Source organism: Ursus americanus, chromosome 28 (genome assembly GCF_024610735.1).
Source record: "Ursus americanus isolate L20-20 chromosome 28, mUrsAme1.1.p, whole genome shotgun sequence".
NCBI lineage: Eukaryota > Metazoa > Chordata > Mammalia > Carnivora > Ursidae > Ursus > Ursus americanus.
In genome coordinates, this window is record NC_142154.1 from 19190061 (window position 1) to 19216590 (window position 26530).

Consider the following 26530-nt stretch of genomic DNA (forward strand, 5'->3'; position numbering starts at 1 on the left):
ATAAATCTTTAAAAAAAAATAGTTTTAAGGTTTAAGGTGAAGTAAGAGGGCTCATTTTAAAGAAATGTGACCCGTTGACTCTGCATATTTGGTCTATTTTCCATTGAGCGTTTTGTCGTGTATCATAGTTTTTCATATATCTTGTTTGAAAATTGAAAAGATTTTTTAAAAACTTCTTTATTTTGAACTTAGAGAAAAGTTTTTAAAATATTAGTTTCCTTATATCCCTCATTGCATCCCCCTTAACATTTTATATAACCATAGGACAATTATCAAGGATAAGAAGTTAACATTCATAAAATAATATTAAACTACAGACTGTATTCAAATATTGCCAGTTTTTCTTTCTATTTCAGGATTCCACATTGCATTTGGTTGTTACTTTCTGTTGGAGTCTTTGAATTTGTAACAGACTCTCAGTCTTCCCTCTGTATTTTATGACCTTTATATTTTTGAAGAGAATTGATCTGTTATTTTGTAGAATGCTCCTCCCTTTTCTTTGTCTGATACTTTCTTATGATTAGAATGAGATGATACATTTTTGGCAAAAACTATAAAAATCATAATATGTCCTTGATACATCATATCAAGGGGTTCATGATGTTGATGTTGATTATTATTGGTGTTTACCTTGATCACTTGTTTAAGGTGGCATTTCTCCCCACTGTAAAGTTACTATATTTTTGCAATTGATAAATATTTTGGAGGAGATAATTTGAGGATGTGCTAATCCTGTTACTCAGACTTTCACGCACTAATTTTAGCATCTGTTGGTGGATCTCATCTGCAGCCCCATCTCATTCATGGGGTTTGCCTGATGATAATTTTGTTTCCCTTTTTCCTTGCATGTTAATTGAAGAGTAAGGAGTGCTGTCCATTTCCCATTTATTTATTTGATTGTATTGGTATGGATTCTTGAATATCTATTTTATTCTATAGGTTAAAATCTAATACTGTCATTATTTACTTTGTTGCTTAAGTTGTTCCAGCTTCAGCCATTAGAACTCCTTCAGGTCAGTTACTGTGTTCTTTGGACAAACATCACCTTTTTTCCGAGCAGTTCCTTAATTTCTGGTATCACATGATATTCCAGGTTCATCTTAATATTTTCACCCTAAAGCCAACCATTTCTCCAAGGAATCCTGGTTGGTTTTATTAGAGGATAGTAGAAATTAGATCTCCATGATGGTTGTGCTAATTGTAGTTGGGTTTTTTTGTTTGCTTGCTTTCTTCCAGCCTTTTTCAGCAGATAGAGCTAGAAAATAGACATATGTATTAATAATCTGTGCATATCTACATGATTCTTTCTGTATCTGTATATATGTCTGAAACCATGGGTTTATGCTAAACCTCAGATTCCAGTCTCATGAAGTTCATTTTAGCCTTCCTCCTTTTCTTACAACTTTTTTCTCCCAACGGTAGAAACCCAGCTCTCATTATTTATAGTGTATTTATTACTTGGTTCACTTCTAGTATATATACAAAATAGTTTCAAGCTTATACCCACACCTCCAGGAGGAAGACTTCCTAACTAGGCCTCAGAATTTCTATATAGTTCTTTTTGTCTTTGGCCTTACAGCATTCAGTCAAGTTACCGCTTTCCACAGTTACTTTTTTTTTTCCTCAGTTAATTCTTTTCTTCTCTGCCTTCCTCATCTGGTCACCTTATTCATTTGTAATAGAGTTAGGTTCATTTGTTACTGTTTGTATTCCATTTTGGGTACTCTACCCACCCCCATACGTTAGTTTTAATGTTGTTATTTTATTATTATTATTATTATTTTGGTTTGGTTTGGTTTTGGGTTTTTTTGATATGAGAAGGATATATATGGTGAAACAATATTGTGGTTCTAAGAGTCAGAGCTACATAAAAAGATACACTTGGTTATCCCTACCATCATAGTCATCCCTGCCACCCCAATCCCTTTTCCCTATCTACCCGGAAAGAATTTGAAGTCTTTTATCCATCTTCCAGCCACTACAAAATGTCAACCTTAAGAAGAAAGAAAAAAAGAGAGAGCAAGAAAGAAAAGAAATAGTCAACCTAAATATAGTTTTATTTTTGATAACTGGAAAGCACTCAGATTTCTGTAGTGTCTATAACTTTCCCTGATGAGATTTTCTCAATATTTAATGTACATATACTGGTAACTTAGTTAAGCTGATTTCCTTTCACATTGATCTAAGGGCGGTGGCAAATATAGTGATTTATTTGTAAACTTGTATTTTAAGTTTTACCAACCAGAAAATTCCAGTTACACTTATGTCTTCCAGCTCTTAATGTTTTCTAATCATATTTATCATCATTTGTCTCCTAAATTGCCTACCAAGGAGTGGACAGAATAAAGTAGATGAAAATTTAACAGATGTTGAGTATAGTGGGGTGTTAGATACTAAATTTACTTACTTTATATTGAGACTGTCATCCTGCAGTTGCTGCAGTCTTATTTTGATCATTATTTGAATTTTTAAGCTTAGGAGGTTCTTAACTTGTATTAGAGAAGTTTGTTGAATCCCTGAGTGTCTCCCAAGACCTCTCTTCATTTGACTTTAGATTTATCTTGTATACTCTTGGACATCCCTATTTTAATTGTTTACTTGACAGCCCTTCAGATCAATCCAAATATGGATTTTCCCTACCTTTTAACGCGTACTCTAGTCTTTTTCTTTGTACTTGATTTGTATAGCAGTGATGACAATTGAAATTAAATACTTACTTGAAAGGTCAAGGAGGACAGGGGTCATCTGTTTTATTCACTAAAACTTAGGTTGTACTTAATAAGTTCCTGGCTCAACCCGATCTCAGTAGATAATCTTGCATTTTTATTTTGCGTGGAAAATAGCTCAAAACAAAACAAAAACACTTCGGAGAGCAGAATTTGGAAATAATTCGGTGTAGTAGCTCTGCTTGCATAAGGACCCCAGAGAGAGAGCACCACTAGATTTTCCTAATGGAGGACAGCAAGTTAAGAAGAGTGTTCATGCTTCCTCATTTAAGAGATAGTACTGACTAAACCAGTCTGGGTATATATGTAATATTTAAAGGTCCAACAATTAAAAAAATATATGGAAATTTTATTCTTTTGTGATGTCTTCCATTTATATATTATATATATATACATATATATATATATATTATTTTTTTGGTGTATTCTCTGAACAATAAATATTTTGTATTCGCTCGTTGATTTTCCTGTATCCCCACTGGCTGTTCCTTTTCAGGTTCCTTTGGTTCTTCCTTTTTTCCTTTTTCCCCCTAAAATATTTTTAGTCCACAGGGTCATCTTAGTCCTTGGGTAATTGAATCTTTTCTCTTGGTTCAATACTACTTTGTTGATTACTTCTACCCTTATCTACTCCATGTCTCAGCCTTGATCTTCAGCTCTGTATATCCAGCTCCCTACTGCCTGTGTCTCTGTTTGGATAGTTCCACAGACACCTTTAATTTAGGATGTCTAAAACTGAATTTGTAATCTTTTCTTCTTCCTGCTTTTTACTCAGCTGCCCAGTTCAGAAACCTGTCGCCATCTTAAACTTATCCCCCTTTTCACTTTAACTTTCTAACTGGTCTCCCTGCCTCAGGTCCATCTTCCCCACAACAGCCTTCAGAATGAGGTCGGGCTATGTCATGTGATTGCCTGAAATTCCTTTGTGTTTTCCCATTGAGTTTCAAGTCCTTAGCATTATATTTCAGGGCCTGTTGAAATGGCACTTTTGCAGCTTCTCTCTTTTACCCTTTCCTCTTCCACAAATTGTACAACTTAGCCGTCTCAGCTAGCTTTATGTGCGGCATCAACAACCTTGCTGATGTGATGTTTCCTTTGAAACATCTCTCCCCAGTTTTTTTTTAACTGGTCATTCTCCAAGCTTGAACCTGAATATTGCTTTCTCGGGAACTCTGTCTCTGATCTTTAACAGGCAGAATCCTCTGCTTCTACACCATTTACGTAGTGTTAAAAACCTTCTCCTTGAACCCTTTAGGGAGAAAGAGGTATCTATTTTTGGCCTCCACAACACTTGGCATATCTGGTAAATTTTTGTTGAATGAATGAGTGAATAAATGAATGGGTTGCTTTTAAAATAACAGCCGTAAGATGGTAAAATTTAACTGACTGTAAATCTTGATCTATATCTAGATAATGTTTAGGAGCTAAGATTTTCCTTCATTTGTAGAACAGTTGCCTTATTTTATTCTATTTTGGATTTGGTTTTATTCCAATTACAGGTTCATCTTGTTTTGTCAGTTCTTGTGTCCTCCTGCCTTTCCCGCATTTGATCTGTAATCAGCCCTAAAGGACAGCAAAACTGCCTAGAATTGGGATCTGAAGTTTTGGCAGGAATCCCTTCAGAGTTGGTGATCTGAGTAGTGTCTTTGCCAGCTGGAGCTTAGAACAAAGAAACCAAACAAACTCTTGGCAGATTCTGAAATGCAGCTTTTTGCTTCTTCAGAAATTGTGATTCTAGTCAGTTGATGCTGACTTAGAAATGTACGTAGAACTCAGAATCCAGTTGTCACGAATTGCAGTCACTCTTGATGCCTGCATTACTTCACTAATTATTGAATATGTGGCCTATTTGAAATTGAAATTATAATTGGACAATTAGAATTATAGTCTAATAGAATTTTGGAGCCAGAAAGGACCTTTTACTTGAGATAATTTCATCCAGTTCTTTAATTTTACAGGTAAGGAAAACTAAGGTCACCTGTCTAGTATGACATACTTGGACTCTGATCTCAGTATTTCTGGTTTAGTTCATTTTTTTTTTTTTAAGATTTTATTTATTTATTTGACAGAGACAGCCAGCGAGAGAGGGAACACAAGCAACGGGGAGTGAGAGAGGAAGAAGCAGGCTGCCAGTGGAGGAGCCCAATGTGGGGCTCGATCCCAGAACGCTGGGATCACGCCCTGAGCCGAAGGCAGACGCTTAAGGACTAAGACACCCAGACGCCCCCATATTCTGTTTTTAACAGCATCTTTCCAGGTTACTGGGGAATAATAGTGCTAGAATCATTCTAAAGGAGTAACGCTTTTTCCTGGGTCTCCCAGAAACTTAAATGCTTTGGTAATTAGACTGTAGATTTACCAGAAGATCCTTGTCCAAGTTACGCAATTATGCATTGTTTTTCTTTTTAATAAGAAATGAGAAGCAAGCTTACAATAAGGATGTTGAGTTTTAACAATCATTTATTTGAATAGGTGATAGATGAACTTGATAAAACACTACAAAAGGGGTCATAGTGAGAACATAGGGTATTCTTAGGTATTCCTCCAAAGGAAACCCTCTGCCCCCTCCTTTTCTAAAGTATCAAATTCTCAGTCATTAATGAACATTTTTTTCTTGTTGTAGTGCTTATGAAAATAGTGTTTGATTTGCTAGTACAAAAACTGTTTTATATCAGTTTTAGCCTTCAATTTCTGAGTGATTTAAGAACCCCCTCCCCATTTTACTATGATCATTTTCTTTTTTTTAAGATTTTATTTATTTATTTGAGAAAGAGAGGTGATCATTTTAGAACATAGCAAGGTTGAAAGAATTTTGAATATTGACAGATAAGAGTCTACTCTTATATTTTACTGTATGTGCATTATCCCAGGTCTGTTTGTTCATCTATTCACTTCTGTGTTCATTCAGAACTCCTCATAAGGTCTGAATAGTTATTATACCAACAGCTATGGATAGAATTTTGCTGCTTTTGCCACTGAAGGAAACCAAAGGGTAGAGAGTAGAGAGGGAGGACATGCTTCATGATCTAAACTGGGACTACTTTTTTTGTTTGTGCGTGTGTGGTTTAAGTGATAGGATTGGCAAGGCATATTGTGTGTTAAATTGGTTTAATGTGCTGGTCAAGAGCCTAACTAATCGCCTTTTTAATGTCTCATTCTCTTTTGCCTTCTTGTACTACGTAAGTCTCCCTTGTGATGAATCAAGCTATTAAGGCTATATTTGGCTTTAAAAGAGAAATGAGCTACTATATTACCCTTTGTTGGGAAGCCATTGAATTAGTTGAGATGTGTACTTTTCTAATTCCTCCAACGAAGAAATGAATTCATTTTGATTGGAATATCAAGAACAATTGTTTTAGTATTTTTAGTTTTTCCCTTATCCAGACAAAATAAATTTCTCTTATTGTACTTCTCTTGAAGCTTGTACATTAAGATCTTAATTTATTAGATCTCTTACCAAGAGTAGAATACTTTTTATAATCAACAATAAAATAAAATCTTAAATACTATTTGGTTTCCTAAAACAGTTAATAATATATAGTTGAAGTTTCAAAGGGGATTTGGTGCATATTGCTTGAAATACATTAGTAGTTTATTCTGATTAGGAATGAAGAAAGGAAAGCAGAAAGATAAAATACCTAATGAAAAAAATGTTACTCATAATCCCTTCCCTTTGAAGATGATCATTGTTAACATTTTGTGTCCTTGCAGCCTTCCTTTTACTACTCATGTTTAAACATAATTAGGATAACAGTGTATAAGCTGTTTCATAACCTGCTTTTCCCTCCTTAACATTAAATGAATTTCCTTGTGTGATTAATATTCTTTTACAAAATAGAAAACCGTGTGGTCATTAAAATCATACGAAGGATGATAAACTGCTTCATACCAAAGAAGGTGTTATCAAGGTACTTGCCTCTTGTCAGGTCACTTTCCCTTTGCACTGATAGGAAAGAGATTAAAAAGGCAGTGAAGCAATGCTACTGGTTAAAGTGGATCAAGAAAAGAAGAGCTTAGAGCTATGCAAGCAGTTCTCATTTTTAATAAGTCAGCTAAGATTGGACCAACTGGCAATTATTGCAGATATTTTTGTCATGTATATTTCAGTAGGACTCTGAATGTTTAGCAGAATTACTCATATCATCATTGCTTCACATTGATGGAGGAATCTTTTTTTTTTTGATATATTAAATCCTGGTCAGTTTTTGTGAAAAACAGAACAGCTTTGTTTCTAGCAGAGGTCTCATTAAAGGGAGGTTTTGCTGCATTTGCTTGGAAGATTGAAACACAACTCTGGTAAGGTTGGTAGTTCTTATCTATGGGAGTGAACAGAGAGATCCTTTCTCTCCCTCTCTTATTCATCTGGCAGGAAAGTTAATCTAGTTGGTTTGAATTTAGGGAAGCAGGCTTTCTTTATAGGGATTCATTTTCTAAAGTGGCATTAATCTTTGATTAAAGATGCTGTGGGACTCCCCCTGCTTGTGTTCCCTCTCTCACTGGCTGTCTCTATCTCTGTCGAATAAATAAATAAAATCTTTAAAAAAAAAAAAAAAAAGATGCTGTGGGAATGGAGAAATGGGTCCATGGCACCTTGATGGACATATTCTCACGATGCTAATGACAGCAGTGTAATAGAAAACGGAAATCACTTGTGAAATCAGCGTTTATAACAGTGTGTAACCCATGATGTTCTGAGAACGTCATACTCAGCATTTTCCCCTTCTAACCTGCCTTTTGTTAATTCTGGAAAGGCCTTTTTAAAAAAAAAATTTTTTTTTTGTTTGTCTATATATTTTTAGTAACCCCAGTTCTATGAATTGAGACTCAATTACTTAAGCCTTTAAGAGCAATTAACCCAGTTTCTAAGAAATTTTTTTTTAATTCTTCAGTGCTAATGCCTTGGATAGTATCTTCTTTCCTCTCTAGTAAGAGGTTCTTAACGGGAGGTGAACCTGAACTGTGCTATGGTTTAGTAGTACCTGAATTGGAGCCAATGTTGTTTTAATTTTATGGTTACTCTTGGGGTATTTTGTAGTTATTTGTTCTGCTTTTTTTGTTTCGTCTGTATGTACATGCGTGTGTGTGCACGATACATTATACTAGAAAAAACTTTTTTTCCTTAGGGTTATAAACAAAGCTTAAGAAGAAAATTCTGTAGCAAAACTGAAACTAGGTGGAGCAGTAGTGTTTGTGTGATTTTAAAGCAACCGATGTCCAAACCTATCTAGTAGTCTTATCTGGTTTCCTGTAACATGTATATTTATAATTACCGAGTTCAGAGGTATTTGACTTTTCCTTCCTTTGCACAATGTAAGGAATGCTTTTTAAAATGTTTTGTGTCATCAGATATTTTAAAATAGTACTATTCCAACTTTTATTCTTTTCTGTCTGATGTTAAGTATAAAGTTACAGAATTAGCTTGAATACTGATTTCAGCTGGCATGAAATGAATATAGAGTAGCATCTGTCCAAATTAAGTTAAAAACAGAGGAAGTTCCTGTGTGTAGTTTCCTGTCTCTTACAACAAAAACAAAAGCAAAGAAAAAACCTTCCATAATTATTAAACTCCTCTCAGAATATCTAATACTAATACACGTATTTTGGTATTTCAGTGTACAAATTGCTGAATGTTCTCACTTTATTAAAGACATTTTCTTAAAAGATAAATGATTTGTTTTTCTTCTCCTTTATCAGAACACAGCAATGGAGGAAACAGCTATATGGGAACAACACACAGTGACGCTTCACAGGGTAAGTTTCTGTTGCAGTAAATAATCTGTGTATAACTCAGGATACTGGCAGCTTTGGAAAACAATAGAGGAAAGCCAGATGTCAGGAAGTCGGAAGAAAGGGGAAAAACTTTTCTATATTCCTTTGTTTAAAATTTAGAGTTGCAATAAACTCTTTATTAAGGTTAAAAGTGAACATGATTACTTTTTCATATATCCTTTTGGTAGTTATTTGTATGTTTGCTTTTTTTATTCCCGAGTAAGATATTAAATGATTCATTTTTAAAAATTTGAGCCATCAGATAAAAGACGTTGTATGTTGGTATAAATTGTAAACTGCTTCAACCTTTCTGAGTATATGTGCACGTATTGTAGGCTTGGGGTTTAAAATCAAACCGGGTCGTGTGAACAATAAAATCTTAAAGGATATTCTTTTTTTTTTTTTTAAGATTTTATTTATTTATTTGACAGAGAGAGAGACAGCCAGTGAGAGAGGGAACACAAGCAGGGGGAGTGGGAGAGGAAGAAGCAGGCTCCCAGCGGAGGAGCCCGATGTGGGGCTCGATCCCATAACTCCGGGATCACGCCCTGTGCCGAAGGCAGACGCCCAACCACTGTGCCACCCAGGCGCCCCTTAAAGGATATTCTTGATTTGAAACATGTAGACCCAAGCTATTGCTTAAGCAATTGCAGATGGACAGAGAGCAAATAGGAGTAAGCTAGGTAAGAGTAAGAGCTCTGTCTGCAGTGAGACTGTCCTGAATTTGAATCCTAGTGCTGCTTTTTTTCCTTTAGAAGTGGGCAAGTGATCTAACCCCCTGATAAAGCCTGAGTTTAGGTTTAAAATGGGGCTAATGGCAGCTGTTTGTGCTTAACATGAAATAAGTTCCTCCTATAACTCTCCCCTTTTCCGCCTTTGAAGAGAGCTAACTCTTCTGATTACTCTTCCCCTTAATGAATAGAAAGAGATTAGAGAATTTTTTTTTGAGAGAGAGCTTGAGTGCGTGCCCGAATGGGGAGGGGCAGAGGGAGAAGGAGAGAGAGAATCTTAAGCAGGCTCCACGCTCAGCACAGAGCCTGACACGGGCCTCCATCCCGTGACCCTGAGATCATGACCTGAGCTGAATCAAGAGTCCACTGCTTTAATGGACTGAGCTACCCTGGTACCCTGAGATTAGAGAATATTTAAATACTTCACAGTACTGTTTCTGTCAGCTGTGTCCATTACTAAGAAAATGGCAAAGTGTAGGTAAATCATGTTCCTGAATTCTGCCCATGATTATCTTGTGAATGTTTGAACCTGTACATAATAATGGGTAAGTTAATTATTAGAAAACAGTGATTTCAGGGGCGCCTGGGTAGATCAGTCAGTTAAGCATCTGCCTTTGGCTCAGGTCATGATCCCAAGGTCCTGGAATCGAGCCCCGAGTTGGGCCCCCTCCTCAGTGGGGAGTCAGTTTCTTCCTCTGCCTCTCCACCCCCGTCCCTGGCTTGTGCTCTCTTGCTTCCTCTCCCTCTCTCTCTCTCAAATAAATAAAATCTTTAAAAAAACCAGTGATTTCAGATAAGCTACAGCTGACTTTTTTTATGTCTCCCTAAATGGTAAAAGAAATCATTAAGTAATAATAACCTTAACTTTTAATTTTTAAGGCTAACACATGGCCAATTCTGAAATGTGCTAATAGAATATTTAAATCAGATTAAACATGTTGTAAAATAACCTCATACCTTATAATTGTTTAGTTTGGTTGTGATATAATTTGATATTATGTATTTTACCACATTACATTTATTTTCTTAAATAAATAAACCTTTATTGCTTTTACTTGTATAATTTGCATATAGTATAATTTATCCTTAGTATACAGTTCTGAGTTTGACGAATTCATATAGTCATGTAACCACCAGCCCAACCAAAATATAGAATTGTCCCATCACGTAAAACTTTTTTTGTACCCATTTGTAGTCAACTTTGTTCCCTCACTCTAGCACTTGGCAGCCACTGATGTGTTTTCCGTTCTGTACTTTTACAACTTCCACACAGTCATGGAAGTGAACTCATACAATATGTATGTATACACAATATATAGCCTTTTGAGACTGGCTTCTTAAACTCTCAGCTGAATGCATTTGAGATTTCTCCATGATGTTGCTTGTATCAATAGTTTCTTTTGTTGATGTTATTTTTAGTTCCTTTTTATTGCTTGAGTATCATTCCACTGTATGAATGTAGAATAATTTGGGTTGTTTGCAGTTCTTGGTGATTATAAATAATCCTGCTCTAGTGTATGGGTTTTTGTATAAACATACTTTTCATTTCTCCTTGGTAAATACTTAGGAATGGACTTGGTCTGGGTCTTATGGTAAGTGAATGTTTAACTTTATAGGAAACCGCCAAACTGTCAATACCATTTTGCACCTCCACTAGCAGTATATAAGAGTTTTGTTGCTTTTGTATCCTTATCAACATTTGAACTTAATCAGGGTTCCCCCCCTCCATTTTAGCCATTCTAATAGATGTGTAGTGTTTGTCATTGTGGTTTTACTTTACAATTCTCTAAAGACTAATGATGTTCGGTATGTGTGTGCCTCTCATCCACAGATCTTCTTTGGTAAAATGTATTTAAATCTTTTGCCCACTTTTAATTGGGTTGTTTGTTTTCTTTTATTGAGGGTTTTTTGTTTTGTTTTGTATTTAGATTTTGGTAAAATAAATATAAAATTACTGTCTGTTCAAGTCCTTTGCCCGTTTTTTAATGGGGTTGTTTTTAGTTGTTGAGTTGTAGGAATTCTTTATATATGTTCTGAATATTAACCCCTTAGCAGATATGTGACTTGTAATATTTTTTGTCATTTTGTGGATTGCCTTTTCTCTCTGTCAGTTGTGTCCCTTGGTGTGCACGGTAGTTGTTCCTGTGTTTTGAGAATTCTTTATATATTGCAGATTCAAGTTCTTTATCAGGTATTGTTTTGCAAATATTTTCCCCAGTCTGCAACTTGATTTTTTTCCTTCTCTTAACAGTGTCTTTTGTGGAACATAAGTTTCAAATTTTGATAAAGTCCCATTTGTTAGTCTTTCCTTTTATCAGTTATGCTTTTGAGATGTCTTTGCTAAGCCCAAGGTCTAAGGTTTTTTTCTGGATGTTTTATTTGAGTTAAATTATGTATATGTTAAGAGATGTGGGCAGAGAATTTTTTTTTTAATATGGATGTCCATAAAATTTTGAGCAACCGTTTGTGAAAAGATTATCCTTTCTCTATTAAATGCTTTCTACTTTGTTTTTGTTTTGTTTTGTTTTAAAGATTTTATTTATTTATTTGACAGAGAGAGAGGGAACACAAGCAGGGGGAGTGGGAGAGGAAGAAGCAGGCTCCCAGTGGAGGACCCTGATGCGGGGCTCGATCCCTTAACGCCAGGATCACGCCCTGACCTGAAGGCAGATGCTTAACGACTGAGCCACCCAGGCGCCCCAAATGCTTTCTACTTTGGTCAAAGATTGGTCTTCCCCTAGTCTGTTGCTATTGATCTGTGTGTCTATGCCTTCTGCCAGTTACTTCTGCCTTTGTTACCATAGCTTTATTTTAGGTACAGAAATCAGGTAATGTGAATCCTCCAAATTTCTTTTTTTTTTTCTTTTTTTTAATTGTCTCAACTATTTTAGTTCTCTTGTGTTTCTACATAAATTTTAGAGTAAGTTTGTCAAATAAAATCCGAGATTTTTATTGGGATTGCATTGATCTACAGATTCATTCAGGGAGAATTGACAACAATATTGAGTCCTTCAAACCTTGAACTTGATGTATCTTCTATTCTTTTATTTTCTTATTACTGTTTTGTAGTGTTCAGCATGCAGGTCTTACACACATTTTGCTAGATTTTAGTTAAGTACATTTCATGTTTCCTGGTACTATTTTAAGTGGTATTTTTTTTTAATTTCAATTTTTGATTGCTCATTCATATGCAGAAATACAATTTTTTAAAATAATGAACTTGTGACTTTTCTTATATGTAGATAGTCATGGTATCTGTGAATAGAGGCAGTTTTAGTTCTTCTTTTTGATCTATACACAGTTTATTTCTTTTTCTTGCCTTATTGCACCAGCTATGCTGTTAAATAGAAATGGTGAGCAGACATCCTTTCCTTATTTCTAATTTTATTTTTATTTATTTGAGAGAGAGAGAGCAGGAGAGGGCAGAGGGGGAGAGAGAATCCCAAGCAAGCTCCACACCCAGCATGGACCCCTATTCAGGGCTGAGTCTCACAACCCTGAGATCATGACCTGAGCTGAAATCCAGGAGTTCGGACACTTAACCAGTTGAGCCACCCAGGCACTCCTCCATTTTCCTAATTTTAGATGAAAGCATTCTGTCTTTGACCATTAAGTATGATTAGCTGTTGGGTTATTGTATATGCCTGTTATCATGTTAGTAGGTTAAAGAAGTTCCCTTGCATTTCTGTTTTGCCATTTACTGTGTTGAGGAGGTTACCTTTTATATTTAGTTTGCTAAGAGACTTTTAAAAAAAATCATAAATGGATCTTGAATTTTACCAATACTTTTTTTTTTTTACAAATATTGTCTGAGGTTATTATATGAGGTTTTTTTTTATTAGTTTGTTGGTATAGTTTCTTGATTTTTAAATATTGAACAGCTTTGCATTCCCAAGATAAATTGTTTGATTGTGATACATTATGCATTTTATATATTGCCAGGTTAATTTGCTAATGTTTTCTGAAAATACTTGTTTCTGTGTTCATGAGGAATTGGGTTAGGACTTTTTTCTTGTATTGTTTTTATTTGGTTTTGGTGTCAGGGAAAGCTACTAGCCTCAAAACAAGCGATTGGGAAGTATTTCTTCCTATTGTGTTCTCTGGTAGAGTTCCTGTACAGTTGATGTTATTTCTTACTTAAATGTTTGGTGGAATTCACCAGTGTAACCATCTGGTCCTGGAGGGATTTTTTTATGGGAAGGCTTTTCTTATAACTTCGGTTTCTTTAATTTTACGTAGGACTATTCAGGTTACGTATTTCTTTGTGGGGTTTTTTGCTTTTTGTTTCTTGAGGTTTTGTTTTGGTAGCTTTGATAATTTGTATGTTTCAAAGTATTTGTCCCTTTCGTCTGAGTTGTCAAATTTATGTACATAAAGTGGTTAGTAATATTCCCTTTTTCTAATGTTGTAGGATCTGTAATAATGTCCTTTTTTTCATTTCTGATATTAGTAATTTGTGTATTTCATTTCTTGGTCAGTCTAGCTAGAGGTTTAACAGTCTTATTGATCTTTTCAAAATACTAGCTTTTGTTTTCATTGATACTCTTTATTTTGTCTTCTATTTCCTTGATTTTTTTTTTAAGATTTTATTTATTTATTTGACAGAGAGAGACAGCCAGTGAGAGAGGGAACACAAGCAGGGGGAGTGGGAGAGGAAGAAGCAGGCTCCCAGTGGAGCAGGGAGCCTGAGGCGGGTCTGGATCCCAGTACTCCAGGATCACGCCCTGAGCCGAAGGCAGATGCCTAATGACTGAGCCACCCAGGCGCCCCTATTTACTTGATTTCTGCTCTTTTTAGTATTTCCTTTCTTCTGCTTACATTGGGTTTAAATTGCTCTTCTTTATATAATTTCTTTAGGTAGAAGCTAGATCATTTGTCATTATCATATTATGTTTGTTTTTTCCTCGTATCTTTTTAGTTTTTAAATAAGCAGAATGAAAGAAGACACTTAAATTATCTAGAGTTTGTTTCTCCTTTCTACTGTTTTGCCTGGTTTTGTTAGGATTTTAAATATGGGGAAATGCTAAATGCATTTGCTACAGATCTTTATCTCATTAGCTTAGGCAAAGTAGGAAAAGATCTTGAATATTGAGAAAACAGTCCAATTTTTTAAATATGTTAGAGGTGTCATACCAACTCATGGTAGGCATAATAGGCAAGTCTGAGTTTTCTATTTAGAAGATGAGTGTAAGTTCTGCTTTGTAGCTGACCTCTTGTGCTTATTTTTCTTTCGCCATGAGAGGGGTACTGGCCCAGAAAAATGTCATCAGAAGATACATAGAGATGAATACAGAATTCATAATTTTTTGGTTTTTAAGCAGTTAACTGTTGTGCTGGGAACATAGACCTGTGTTGCCTCTGGGCCTCATCAAAGAGACTGTGACAGAATAGAAGTTCTCAATGACATCCCTCCAGGAATTTTTTTTTTTTCAGGAGTTATTTTTTGGAGGTTTCCAAAAACAGCCCTGTCCGTACAAGTTGAGAGACTTATGCCAAAGCATAATTCAGTTAACTTCTTTCTCTAAGGCTGCAGAATAGTACTTTGAAATATATCAGTCTTTTGGTGTTCCAAGTTGATCCCAAATAAAATTTAGACTAGAGTGTTATCAGCAAAATTTGCTGTGACAAGCTGGATGATAAGCATTTTACATCTTGCAGATCATAAATTTGTCACAACTACTCAGCTCTGCAGTTGTATTGCAGAAGCAGCCACAGACAATAGGTAAACAAATCGGTATAGCTGTGTTCGGATAGAACTTTATTTACTTATCTATTTGGCCTGGAGGCCATGGTTTGCTGACCACTGATCTAGAGCAGTGGCTCTCTGGGTTTATTGTAAAGAGAAGTTAACGAGGTCATCCCCTAACTAACAGAGATTCTGATTCATTTGGTTTGGAGTGGGGCCCCTAATACGTGTTTTTTAAAACGTTCCAGTTTGAAATGGAGGGCCATGGCCTCTGGCATCACATTTTTAAGAAACATTGACAGAGAAATGAGAAAGTCATTCTCCTCAAGGTGAGCTAGTGTACTTTTGGCAATAGTAAAAAGTAAAGGAGATAATTTGAGGCTATATTCTTTTGGCAGTAACCTGGAGTATAAATATTGAGTATTGCCAGATAAGGTCAAATTATATTCTTTGACGTCTGGTAGTCAGTGGTAAGAAAGGTTGCAAGTAACTTCTTTTAAAAGAACAAAATTGCTGTGGATTAAAACTAACATTCTCTCCTGTTTATTGTCAAGAACAATATATGGTATGCTTCTGTATTGCCTCATTCTTTTTTTTTTTTTTTAAGATTTTATTTATTTATTCGACAGAGATAGAGACAGCCAGCGAGAGAGGGAACACAAGCAGGGGGAATGGGAGAGGAAGAAGCAGGCTCATAGTGGAGGAGCCTGATGTGGGGCTCGACGCCGGGATCACGCCCTGAGCCGAAGGCAGACGCTTAACCGCTCTGCCACCCAGACGCCCCGCCTCATTCTTTTATTTGCTTTCTCAGAGGAAACTTTCTTTACCTGAGAATACTAGAAGCCATTGAAATCCTATTTGATCTTTAAGGCTAAGTAATTTTTGGGTGCTCCACTGTCCAATAAGCACGGTTGTAGTCCTTGGAATTATATCAGAGAATAGAAACAGGCAGAACTCCTTGCCTCATAGATTCTGGTCTCCCTATTCGTCCTCAGTGACAGATGAATATGTTCCTCAGGTTGTTGTCTCTCCCATCTCCTACTGCATTATAATTTTCTTAAGGGTAGGAAATCTTAATTTTATATCCCCTTGGTGCTTGATACTTGGTTATGTCCAATAAAACTTAATTATCTAGAAGGCCCGCCTAGTCAACAAAGTCACTCTTAGGAGGTCTGTAATAGCAGTATTATCCAGTAGCAGTACACTGCAAAAGCAAACCACGTATGTAATCTAAAATTTTTTAGTCTTCACATTAAAAAACGTAAAATACAGGTGAAGTTAATTTTATAATCTTATTTAACTTAATATGTTTAGAATACCATTTTCTCTATTCAATATTCAAAAATTGATTTTTTTTTTCATAATGAGTCTTACAAAACCAGTATACATTTTACAATTTCAGCACATTTTAGGTAAGACTAGCCATGGTTTAAGTGCTCAGTCATCATGTATCTAATGGCTATCATATTGGCAAGTGCAGGTCTGTAGCTTGAGATGGTAACTGCATTCAAAAGGTCCTATGTTCCATCCCGCTTGCCACCGTGACACATCCCCACTTACTTTAGTTTCAGAATTCTCGCTTAGAAAATGCATATACATTTTTATACTCCTTTGAGAAATGAAATAAATTATGATTTAGGAATTTAAAAGAATGAGTTGGTCATCTTTTTTATTTTCTGAAAAAGCATTATAAAAGATTAAATGAGTATTTATATACTAAAGAATTAAAGGGTGATTTCCTTGAAATCAAGGAATGTAGTTAGGAGATAATTCTAAGGGTGAGCAGTCAAGTGTCAGCTTGGGAGTCAGCTAGGGAGGCGATTGAATAAGAAGTAAACTTGGAACAAGATGCCAAGACAATGCAGTGGGGGAAAGTATAGTCTTTGTAACTGATGGTGCTGGGACAACACCCAGCAACATAGTGGTTTTGGACTTACACCTCATACCATGTACAAAATTCACTTAAAATGGATCATAGACTTAAATGTTTAAGGGCTGAAACTATAAAATTCCTAGAAGAAAATGGAGGAATAAATCTTTGTGACCTTGATTTAGGCAATGGTTTTCTTAGATATGATGTTAAAAGCACAAACAACAAAAGAGAAAGAAAACAGATAAATTGGATCACATCAAAATGAAAAGCTTTGGAAGAAAATTTTTGCAAACATATATCTGATAAGGGACTTATATCCAGAATATATAAAAACTCCTATAACAACAATAAAAAGGCAAGTAATTTAATTGAAAACGGACAAAGGATTTGAATAGACATTTCTCTAAAGAAAATGCAGAAATATTCAATTAGCTTATGAAAAGATGCTTAATATCATTAGTGATCAGGGAAATATATGTCAAACACCACAGTGAGATGGTCTATCACACCTACTAGAATGGCTGTTATAACTGACAGTAACAAGTGTCAGCAAGGATGTGGATGTTGGCTGGTGGAAATGTAAAATGGTGTAGCCATGATGGAAAACAGGGAGTTCCTCAAAAATTAGGCATAGAATTACCACGTGACCCAGCAGTTCCAGTCCTACGTTTACACCCAACAGAAATGGGAAAAAAATTATTCACACAATAACCTTTACATTAGTGTTCATAGCAGCATTACTCATAATAGAAAGTCGAAAAAACCTAATTGCCCACCACCTGATGAATAATGAAAAAGCAAAATGTGGAGTATAGCCACAGAAGGGAATATTATTTAGTAATAAAAAGAAATGAAGTGCTACAATGTGGATAAATGTTGAAAACATTAGACTAAGTGAAGCAAGCTAGTCAAAGGACCATATATCGTATGATTCCATTTATATGAAATAGTCAGAACAGGTGAATAGACAGAAAGTAGACTAGTGATTCCTTAGTGTTGGGGGCATTACGGGATGATGGCTAAAGGTAAGGAATTTATTTTTAGGGTGATGAAAATGTTACCAAATTGTGGTAACTTGTACACCTCTGTGAATATACAAAAACATTGAATTATACATTTTAAAGGGTGAATTTTATGATATGTGAATTATATCTCATTTAACCTGTTTCAAGAAGGGGGGTGAATTCTACATATCTCCTGAGTAGCACCAAACTCTGGTAGAAGATAGGTAAAAGGTAAGCATTTATATTGAAGTAATCATGTAAGCTAAGGTAGGCTTGTTTTAGCTGGTTGGAGACCATGTTTATCTCGATACAGTACAGTGTAAATGTTCTGAACTCTTCATTTTATTTAATGTTCTGTGAAGTAGGTGTTAATAACCACATGGAGTAAACTGAGTTTCAGAAAGGTCTAGTGGAATGCTGCAAAAGAGCTGTAATTTGAACCCAGGTTGCTGGACTCAGCATATAATGCTTTTTCCATTTATATATCAAATTAATTTTAAATTTAAAAAATATTTATGGAATGTAATTTCTGAAATTCAGAATTTATGTAATTGTATCACATAAGCTTCCTTTACATGCAATAAATAAAATAAAAAGTAGTAAGTTTGGTAAGGAAGAAGCCAAAGTTTGTCTTTTTTTTTTTCTTTTTCTTTTTTTTTTCAAGTGTAGAACGTAGGTGGTAAGGTCGGTTTTGTGGAGAAAGTCAACATTTTGGAGAAGAGCAATTGAAGTGTCTTATAAAAATCTGGGAAAAAGAGAAGAATAGAATAGGAATTAGAAATGGAAGCTACAGATTGGGAATCAGAACTGTAGGAGAGGCAGAGTATAAGAATAAATGGACACATACACACATAATTTGAGTAGCCAGGGGACTGTTTAAGGACACAGATATAAAAAGGAACCCATCTAACCGTCATTTAATTTAAGCAACATTTTGGGAACTACCAAGATAACGTAGAAAAATTGTAGGGGTCTTGTGACTTCTGATCTAGTTTGGGTTTACCACTAATTTTGAACAGGCCTTTTACATCTCTTGGGACTTCATAGAATCAAAGTGTATCAGGGGCACCTGGGTGGCACAGCGGTTAAGCGTCTGCCTTCGGCTCAGGGCGTGATCCCGGCGTTCTGGGATCGAGCCCCACGTCAGGCTTCTCCGCTATGAGCCTGTTTCTTCCTCTCCCACTCCCCCTGCTTGTGTTCCCTCTCTCGCTGGCTGTCTCTATCTCTGTCAAATAAATAAATAAAATCTAAAAAAAAAAAAAAAAAGAATCAGAGTGTATCAGAGTTAATAAAATCCTAATCTCTTTTGTTCAAGTCCGGGAACTCCAAGTCCACAGAGGTCCTACATAAGTCATAATCCGAAAGTGGTAGAGGCACATGTAGGACCCCAGGCCTCTGCCTTCATTTGTAAAAAGGAAGTTGAATTGGATGATTGCTGAGGCTCTGTTTGGTTTTATCCATTGCAAAAACAAACAGCTAGAATAAGTTCCATAGAATGTTGAGGGTTGATTGGAAGAATTAAGTGGAGAAAGAGGAAAACTATAATTGGCGAAAAAAGTTAGGATTAAGGTGGCCAATTGTAAAAATGTGGCATGGAAAACCAGGAGAAAAAGTAGAGAATTGGGCATCTTTGGAGAGACTTAGAGAAGAATGTTTGGAAAAGAGATTATCCAGATGTTATTGCAACTGAATCACCTTTTAGGAACTACTTTTTCCGTTTTCTTTCTTTCTTTCTTTCTTTCTTTCTTTCTTTCTTTCTTTCTTTCTTAGGAATCAAGAAATGCTTTAACATACAAGAGTGGGCAAATCTTCTCTGTAAAGGGTCAGATAGTAAATTGCTTCAGCTTTGTAGGCTATAATAGGGTCCCTGTTGGAACTACTCAAAGCAAAAGCTGTCATAATGGTATGTAAAGGAATGGGCATGGCTGGTGTCCAGTAAAACTGGACAAATAACTGAACAGATCCCAGGCCATAAATTCCATTTCCCTACCAGGCAAAGATAAATACATTTAAGTTATTGCTGCTCGTGGCTGCTTATGGTCTCAAAAGGATAAAACATGGTGAAAGTAAAATTCTTTGATGCTCTTCCATCCAAAAACTATAACCATGTATGTGTGTGCACATACAAATAAATGAGATCATATTATACTGCTTTAAATCACTTCCCCCCACCATAATAAAAAAAATTATTTAAACCCATTATCTTAGACATTTTTTCATGTAAATATATAAAAGTCAACTATCTTTTGGCACATCTACCAAGTGTTTATGGTAAAGATATAAGAGAATAAAATGGAATAATTTGCATTTCTTTTGAAAATGCCTCAGAAAGACAACCATGTTAGTCTTTTAGTAAGTCCAGTACAGAGCATACAATTGTCCAGAATAATAATAATTCAGCCACTATCAATTTTAATTACTGGAAACAATAGTAAGAATTTTTATATATGCTATCCTTACTCCTCTCCCCGTTTTAAAAAATGGTTTTTTTAGTATATCTAGATCATATAGTTATTACATAATTTGATCCTTTCATCCCTTAATCCTCATTTAATCTTAGTATTATAAGTAAGTATATACTTAATACTTATCACTAGTCCTCTTTGTGTGTCTCTTGTCATTTTGATTGTCAGAAAGTCATTCTCAATTAGATTTTTTAGGACGGGATCATGAAAACAGTATTCTCTGGTTTTGCATGTTTACTAGCTTATCTGTGCCTTTTTTACTTGGAGGTCCATTCTACTGGGTATAAAATCCTTGGCTCACTGTTTTGAGTACTTTGACTATGTTATCTTTGGCATAACAAGTGTGATGATAATCTAAGTTTCTTTCTTTGTAAATTATGAGGTCTTTTTGCCAAGATGCCAAAGAACCCTTTTCCTTAAATCTAGTCATTTTATTTGAGTAGATCTTGGTGTTGGTCTCTCCGAATTGATACTCTCAGATAACTCTCGTGTAACTCTCATATCTACAGTGATGTGTGTCCTTTGAGTATGTAGCTTCAATTAAAAAAATAATAGTAGAAAAGTTTTGTTTGTTTTTGTTTTTTTTTTTTTACAGTTTTTACTGTTCTTTCCCCTTAGTTTAGTTTTTTAGGAACTCTTGCTATGCATACGTTGTATCTCTATTGCCTATCTTCCAATATTTGTAATTTTCTCTCACATCTTTTTAAAAAATCTTTTGCATCATTTCTTTTTTGTTTTTGAAAAGATTTCTCCTTTTCACTTTCTTTTTCTTTTGTAGTATTATTTGTCTTGTGGTGCTATCAAAAATGACTTTTTGAAACTTATAATTGGCTCTTAAATTCTGTCAACTCATTTTTTAGTTTTTCTAGTTCTTATTTATGTTCTTTCATGTCTTACATATTTTCTTACGCCTTTTAGATTGCTTTGTAATAGTAACAGCTATGAGCCTTTGGGGGGGCTCTCATTCTGGCATCCTTCCATTTTCTGTAGGGCTATTATTCTACTTGCTGTATTTATAGTAATTTTGTAAGGGATTTGATTCTGTTACTTTCTTTGCTCATTTTATGTTAAATTAGTGAGTTTTTAAGAAATTGGCTTAGTTTTCCTGTGTGTGTGTGTGTGTGTGTGTGTGTGTACACGTACATGCATGTATGTCTGCCAAAAAACACAAGTGCTGTTTTCTGACATTTCCTAGCTATTTGCCATTTGCACACTTTTATGTGGACCTTCTCTTTTGTCTCTGTTGTTCCTGTCCCACCCAGTTTTGATTCCACTGCCAGCAGTTTCTCTGCAGTGTGGGGCCCTGGCCCAGAAAGGCCTGACAGGTCAGTGTTGAGAATTCTTAAAGGTTACACTGCTCCAATTGATTACGGCTCTATTGTCAGGCTCCTTTCTCTCACCTACTGTTGGGAGCAGGCAAAACCCTCCCAAGTTTAGCTGCTGTTCTCAGATTGTCCTGCCATTCTTTCCAGTGAATACCTGTCAGTTACTTGAGGGTTCTTCGTATCTTAGGTATGTTGGACACTGTATGTCTTTCCTTCCATGTAGGTTTTGGGGACACACAAGTCTCATAGCTAGTTGCTCCTCCCTGACTGCTTGTGTTTTGCACCTTGAGGGGATATATTGGTTACTGGGATTTGTTGTAAATGTCCGTGGGCTTTTTGTTTATTGTATAGCTGCCCTGCTTGTTTTTATTTGAGAATTCAGGAAGGTTCAAAATCCATGGTACTACCGTGGCTATTAATTTTTCCAGAAATCTGAGCTTCTAGTACTCAAATTAGTGCTAGTTAAAAAAAAAGACAACTCTTTTTTTTCTTTAGTGACTTTTTTTTTTAAGATTTTATTTATTTATTTGTCAGAGGGAGAGAGAGAGGGAGAGGGAGAGGGAGAGGGAGAGGGAGAGGCGGGCTCCGCACTGAGCAGGGAGGCGGATGCGGGACTCCATTCCAGGACCCTGGGATCATGACGTGAGCTGAAGGCAGATGCTCAACTGACAGAGCCACCCAGGCATCCCAAAAGACAACTTTCTATAAATGGGAACTTAATTTGAATAATTAACCATATACTTGTTTTGGTTCACTATTATTGACAAACCACTTTGTCTTAGGTTCCTGCGGGATTGTACTTAGCTGGAATATGTAGATGAGTATGTGAACCCCTCCCAGAGTGGACTTTGATACCGAGGTTATTTACAGTGCCATGTGTTAAGTAGCAGAAGTGTGTACCTCTTCGAACAGTGGAAAAGTGGAATGGTTTTATGAATGAGATGACATTGACTTGGATTTTGAAGGATGAGCTGAAGCTTGCAAGACTGGTGATGGCCTAAAGGAAACCTGGGTGTAGGGAGGAGATGCAAAAGCATAGACTTTGCTAATGCATGGCGTGTTTAAGTCAGGATTTGTAGGTCAGTGTGTTTAGAGCAAATACTGGGGTGCCGGGAAGCAAGTCGGGAGTTGTATTTCACGATGCTTCATACTAAGGAATTTGGACCTATGGGCATTGGAATGACAGGATCAGATTTGGTTTAGAATGATAACCCTTCATGAAGGAAGTAGGGTAAATTGTAGACTGGTGGAGGTAAGAAACTATTGAGAAGGCCAAATAAGACAATGGTGAAGATAGAGGGAAGGGGAAGTGTGGAATAGTTGAAACCTTTGAAGTTCTTGATTGCCACCCTGGTCTGAAGTTCACAAACCGTTTAAGGCTGAGGTGGTCAGCACGGGCTGCCCATTAGAATCACTTTTTTAAAAATGCCTGCCAGGGGTGCCTGGGTGGCTCAGTCCGTTAAGCGTCTGCTTTTGTCTCAGGTCATGATCCCAAGGTCCTGGGATTGAGCCCTGCATTGGGCTCCTTGCCAGGGAGCCTGCTTCTCCCTCTCACTCTGCCTGCTGCTCCTCCTGCTTGTGTGCGCGCGCTCTCTCTCTCTCTCTCTCTCACTCACTGTCAGATAAATGCATAAAACATTTAAGAAAAAAAAATGCCTGCCATCTCACCTCTCCCAGTTTTTTATTTTTTTTAATTGGTATGACGTGGGGGGTTGTACATCAACAAGAGGTTTGAAACTGTTCCCAAGTGTTTCTCATCCCCAGCCAGATTTGGGGACCACAGACTTCTGGGTAGTCATTAAATGAACTGTAGCAAGCACTGATCCAGGATTTAGATGCCTTACTAAGTGCCAGAGCTGCATAGAAGCAGTGGTCCAGACCAGGTTTTCGACCCTGGCTCACTGCAGCCAAAAACTACACCTAGATTTGCTCACAAGTAAATCTTTAGGAAAATATCTTCTCATCTCTGTCTTTCTCACTGAAAGTTCCTGACATTTTCAGCATTTCTTTAGGATATTTTTGTGTTATTTTAACATTTTTAAATAAAAGAATTACCAAACAAGATGTAAATGAACAACATAAAAGTATATAGGATAAAAGATTAGTCTGAGTCTCTTCCAAGGAGGAAAAAAAAAAAAAAGAATAATCCCACCCCCTACTCCCCACTGCTCTATAGGTATTCCTTGGGCATTTAGGTTTTTCCCCAGTATTTGCAATTAACAAACAATTGGAGGTGCATATGTATCTTCAAGGTAAATTCCTAGAAATTGGTTTGCACTGTCAAAAGATTAGTGCTTTTGTAATTTTTTTAGGTATTAACAAATTTCTAAAGAATTAAATTTACATATCCATTCGCAGTGTGTACTTTTTCTCTACAGCCTTCCCAACAAAATGTCTTGTCATACTTTTAAGTTTTACCGTTCACTGTGTGGTTTAATTTGCATTTCTCTAATTACAAGTTTTAACATCTTATCTACTGCAAATGATCTGTTTCGTTGTTTTATTCTTTTTGTGGGGTTTTTTCCCCTCTTTTTCTTATTTTTTAGTAGTTCCTAGTATCAGTGTTTTCAAAGTATGGCCTGAGGACCCCAAAAGGTCTCTGAAACTTTTGTAGGCTCTAGAGCAAATTATTTTCCTAACGGTATGAAAATGTTATTTGTCTTTTTCACTATATCGATATTTGTAGTAAAGGTGCAGCAGTGGTGGGTAAAACTGGCCTCCATAGTCCAAATCAAGGCAGTGGCACCAAAGCTTACTAACAGTCACTGCCACACGCTCACAGTTTAAAGAACAGTTCCAAGTTTGTTTCAGAATGATTCAAAGCAGTAAAAATTATTAGTTTTAGTTTTATCACATCTCAGCTTTTGAGTACAGTTTTCAAATTATGCATTGAAATGGGTATATGCATAAGACACTTTATACTGAGTACTTGTATGATTGTTAGAATTGGAAACAATTTATGTGTATGTCTGTGTGTGTAACACTATTTTTACTTTAAGGAATGTATGGTTATCCTGACTTGAATATTTGACAGACATTTTTCTCAAATGAATGAGTACCTCTTGCTTCAGGGAAAATAATCCTGATGTATTTGTTGCCAATAAAGAAAATTGAATTTAAAACAAAAACTAACATTTGGAAAGCTTTCACCTGCTACCATGAGCTAATGGCTTTTCAGTACTTAGAGATTTTGATGAGATTGGTAATGATAATACACAATCTATTTTTATTTTTTTGTGTGTGATTTTATTTATTTGAGATTTTGAGAGAGTGCAAGAGTACAAGCGGGGGTGGGTGGGTAGGAGCGGAGGGACAAGCAGACTCCCTGCTGAACCCAGAACAGATGCGGGGCTCCATCCCAGGACCCGGAGATCATGACCTGAGCTGAAGTCAGATGTTTAACCAACCAAGCCACCCAGGCACCACAATACACAATTTTTAAAAGATATATAATGAAATATGTCATTATTTAAAAGATTTGCCTAAGTATTTTTCAAATGACCAAGGCATGCTATTATAAAACCATGATAGATAAAATACCCATTGGAAGTACAAAACCTGCCAATGGGTATTTGAGTACAAAGAGTTCATTAGTATATTTCAGATTGTACATTGCAACTGTTAAGAAACTCACATCAAATTTTGGTATAAAATCAAACCTGAATATCCATAATCACCTGAAAGGGCTACTAAAAAAACTCTTCCTTTTTTTTAACTGTGTTGTATGTGAAGCTGGATTTTCTTCATGTACTTTAATAAAAAGCAGCTGTTACAAGAGATTGAACGAATTTTCTTGAACTTTTTAAAAATTTCTTACTAGTAGCTGTTGGATTTTGTCAAAGGCCTCTTTAAGGTCTGTGGATATAATCAGAATTTTTTTTCTTTTATATTTAGTAATAGGATATGTGTATGATACCAGTGAATTTCCTTATACATCAATCTTGCATTCCTATAATAAATCCCTTTGTCATGGAGTATTTGTAGGAAGTTGCCCTCTGTTTGCTCTTTTTTTGCTTAATACTTTTTGTATAGTTATATAGAAATCATTTTGGGCTTTAATATTTGGAGTGGGGCTCTGTCTTTATGGACAGTCACTATCATTTAAATGTCAATATTATAGTTGCTTAATAAAAAGTTTAGAAGCTGTCCTTCATTTTCAGTGCTCTGGAACAATTTATGGAGTTTCGAGGCTACCTGGACAATGATGTCTTGGTAGAATTCCCCTATGAAATCATCTGTGGCTGGTGCTTTTTGTGTGGGATAATTTTCTCTGTTTCATCTCTAGAAATTGCATTGTTTAAATTGCGTTTTTAATTTCTGAGTCATTTCAGTAATCTGTATTTCCCTAGGAATTACCTGGTTCATCTAGGTTTTCTTTTTCTTTCCTTTTTTTTTTTTTTTTTTTTTAAAGATTTTGTTTATTTATTTGAGAGAGAGGGAGAGCCTGTATGCAGGCAAGTTGGGGGGGGCAGAGGGAGAAGTAGACTCCCTGCTGAGCAGGGTGCATGATGCCTGGCTGCATCCCAGGACCCTGGGATCATGCCCTGAGCCGAAGGCAGACACTTAACTGACTGAGCCACCCAGGTACGCCTGCTTCATCTATTTTCAAATGTATTTAAATTTGTTCTGTGAAGTAGTTTCTTGTATTTTCTAATTCTGTGCTAACAGTTGTTTCTTTCTAATCATTTCTTATTTTTGAAATTTTAGTCCTGTTTCTCTTTTGAAATTTGGATATTGTTGGTCTTTAAGTTATACTAAGGGAATGGTTTTGTGTAGTGATTTATTCTTGTAGTAGTATTTTGGGAGGATATATAGGGAAATGGATTCATACAAATGCCATTGTTTTTGGCTACCCAGAGTTTTCCTGTTTATTTATTTCGACATTAACCTTTTTTTGCATTAGCCTTATTGCAATATAATTCACATACCATGCAATTCACCTTGCAAAGCA

The 26530-nt window shown here is 35.9% G+C and overlaps 1 protein-coding gene across 8 annotated transcripts in view; it reads left to right on the top strand.

The window, feature by feature from the left end:
- Nucleotides 1–26530, top strand: part of TJP1 (tight junction protein 1) — a 241216-nt gene that overhangs the window by 151407 nt on the left and 63279 nt on the right. For all 8 annotated transcript variants that reach the window (XM_045795363.2, XM_045795364.2, XM_045795365.2 and 5 more), the window contains one exon: nt 8421–8477. In XM_045795363.2, coding sequence (XP_045651319.2) covers nt 8421–8477 — 57 coding nt within the window. The remainder of the gene's footprint in view (nt 1–8420; nt 8478–26530) is intronic.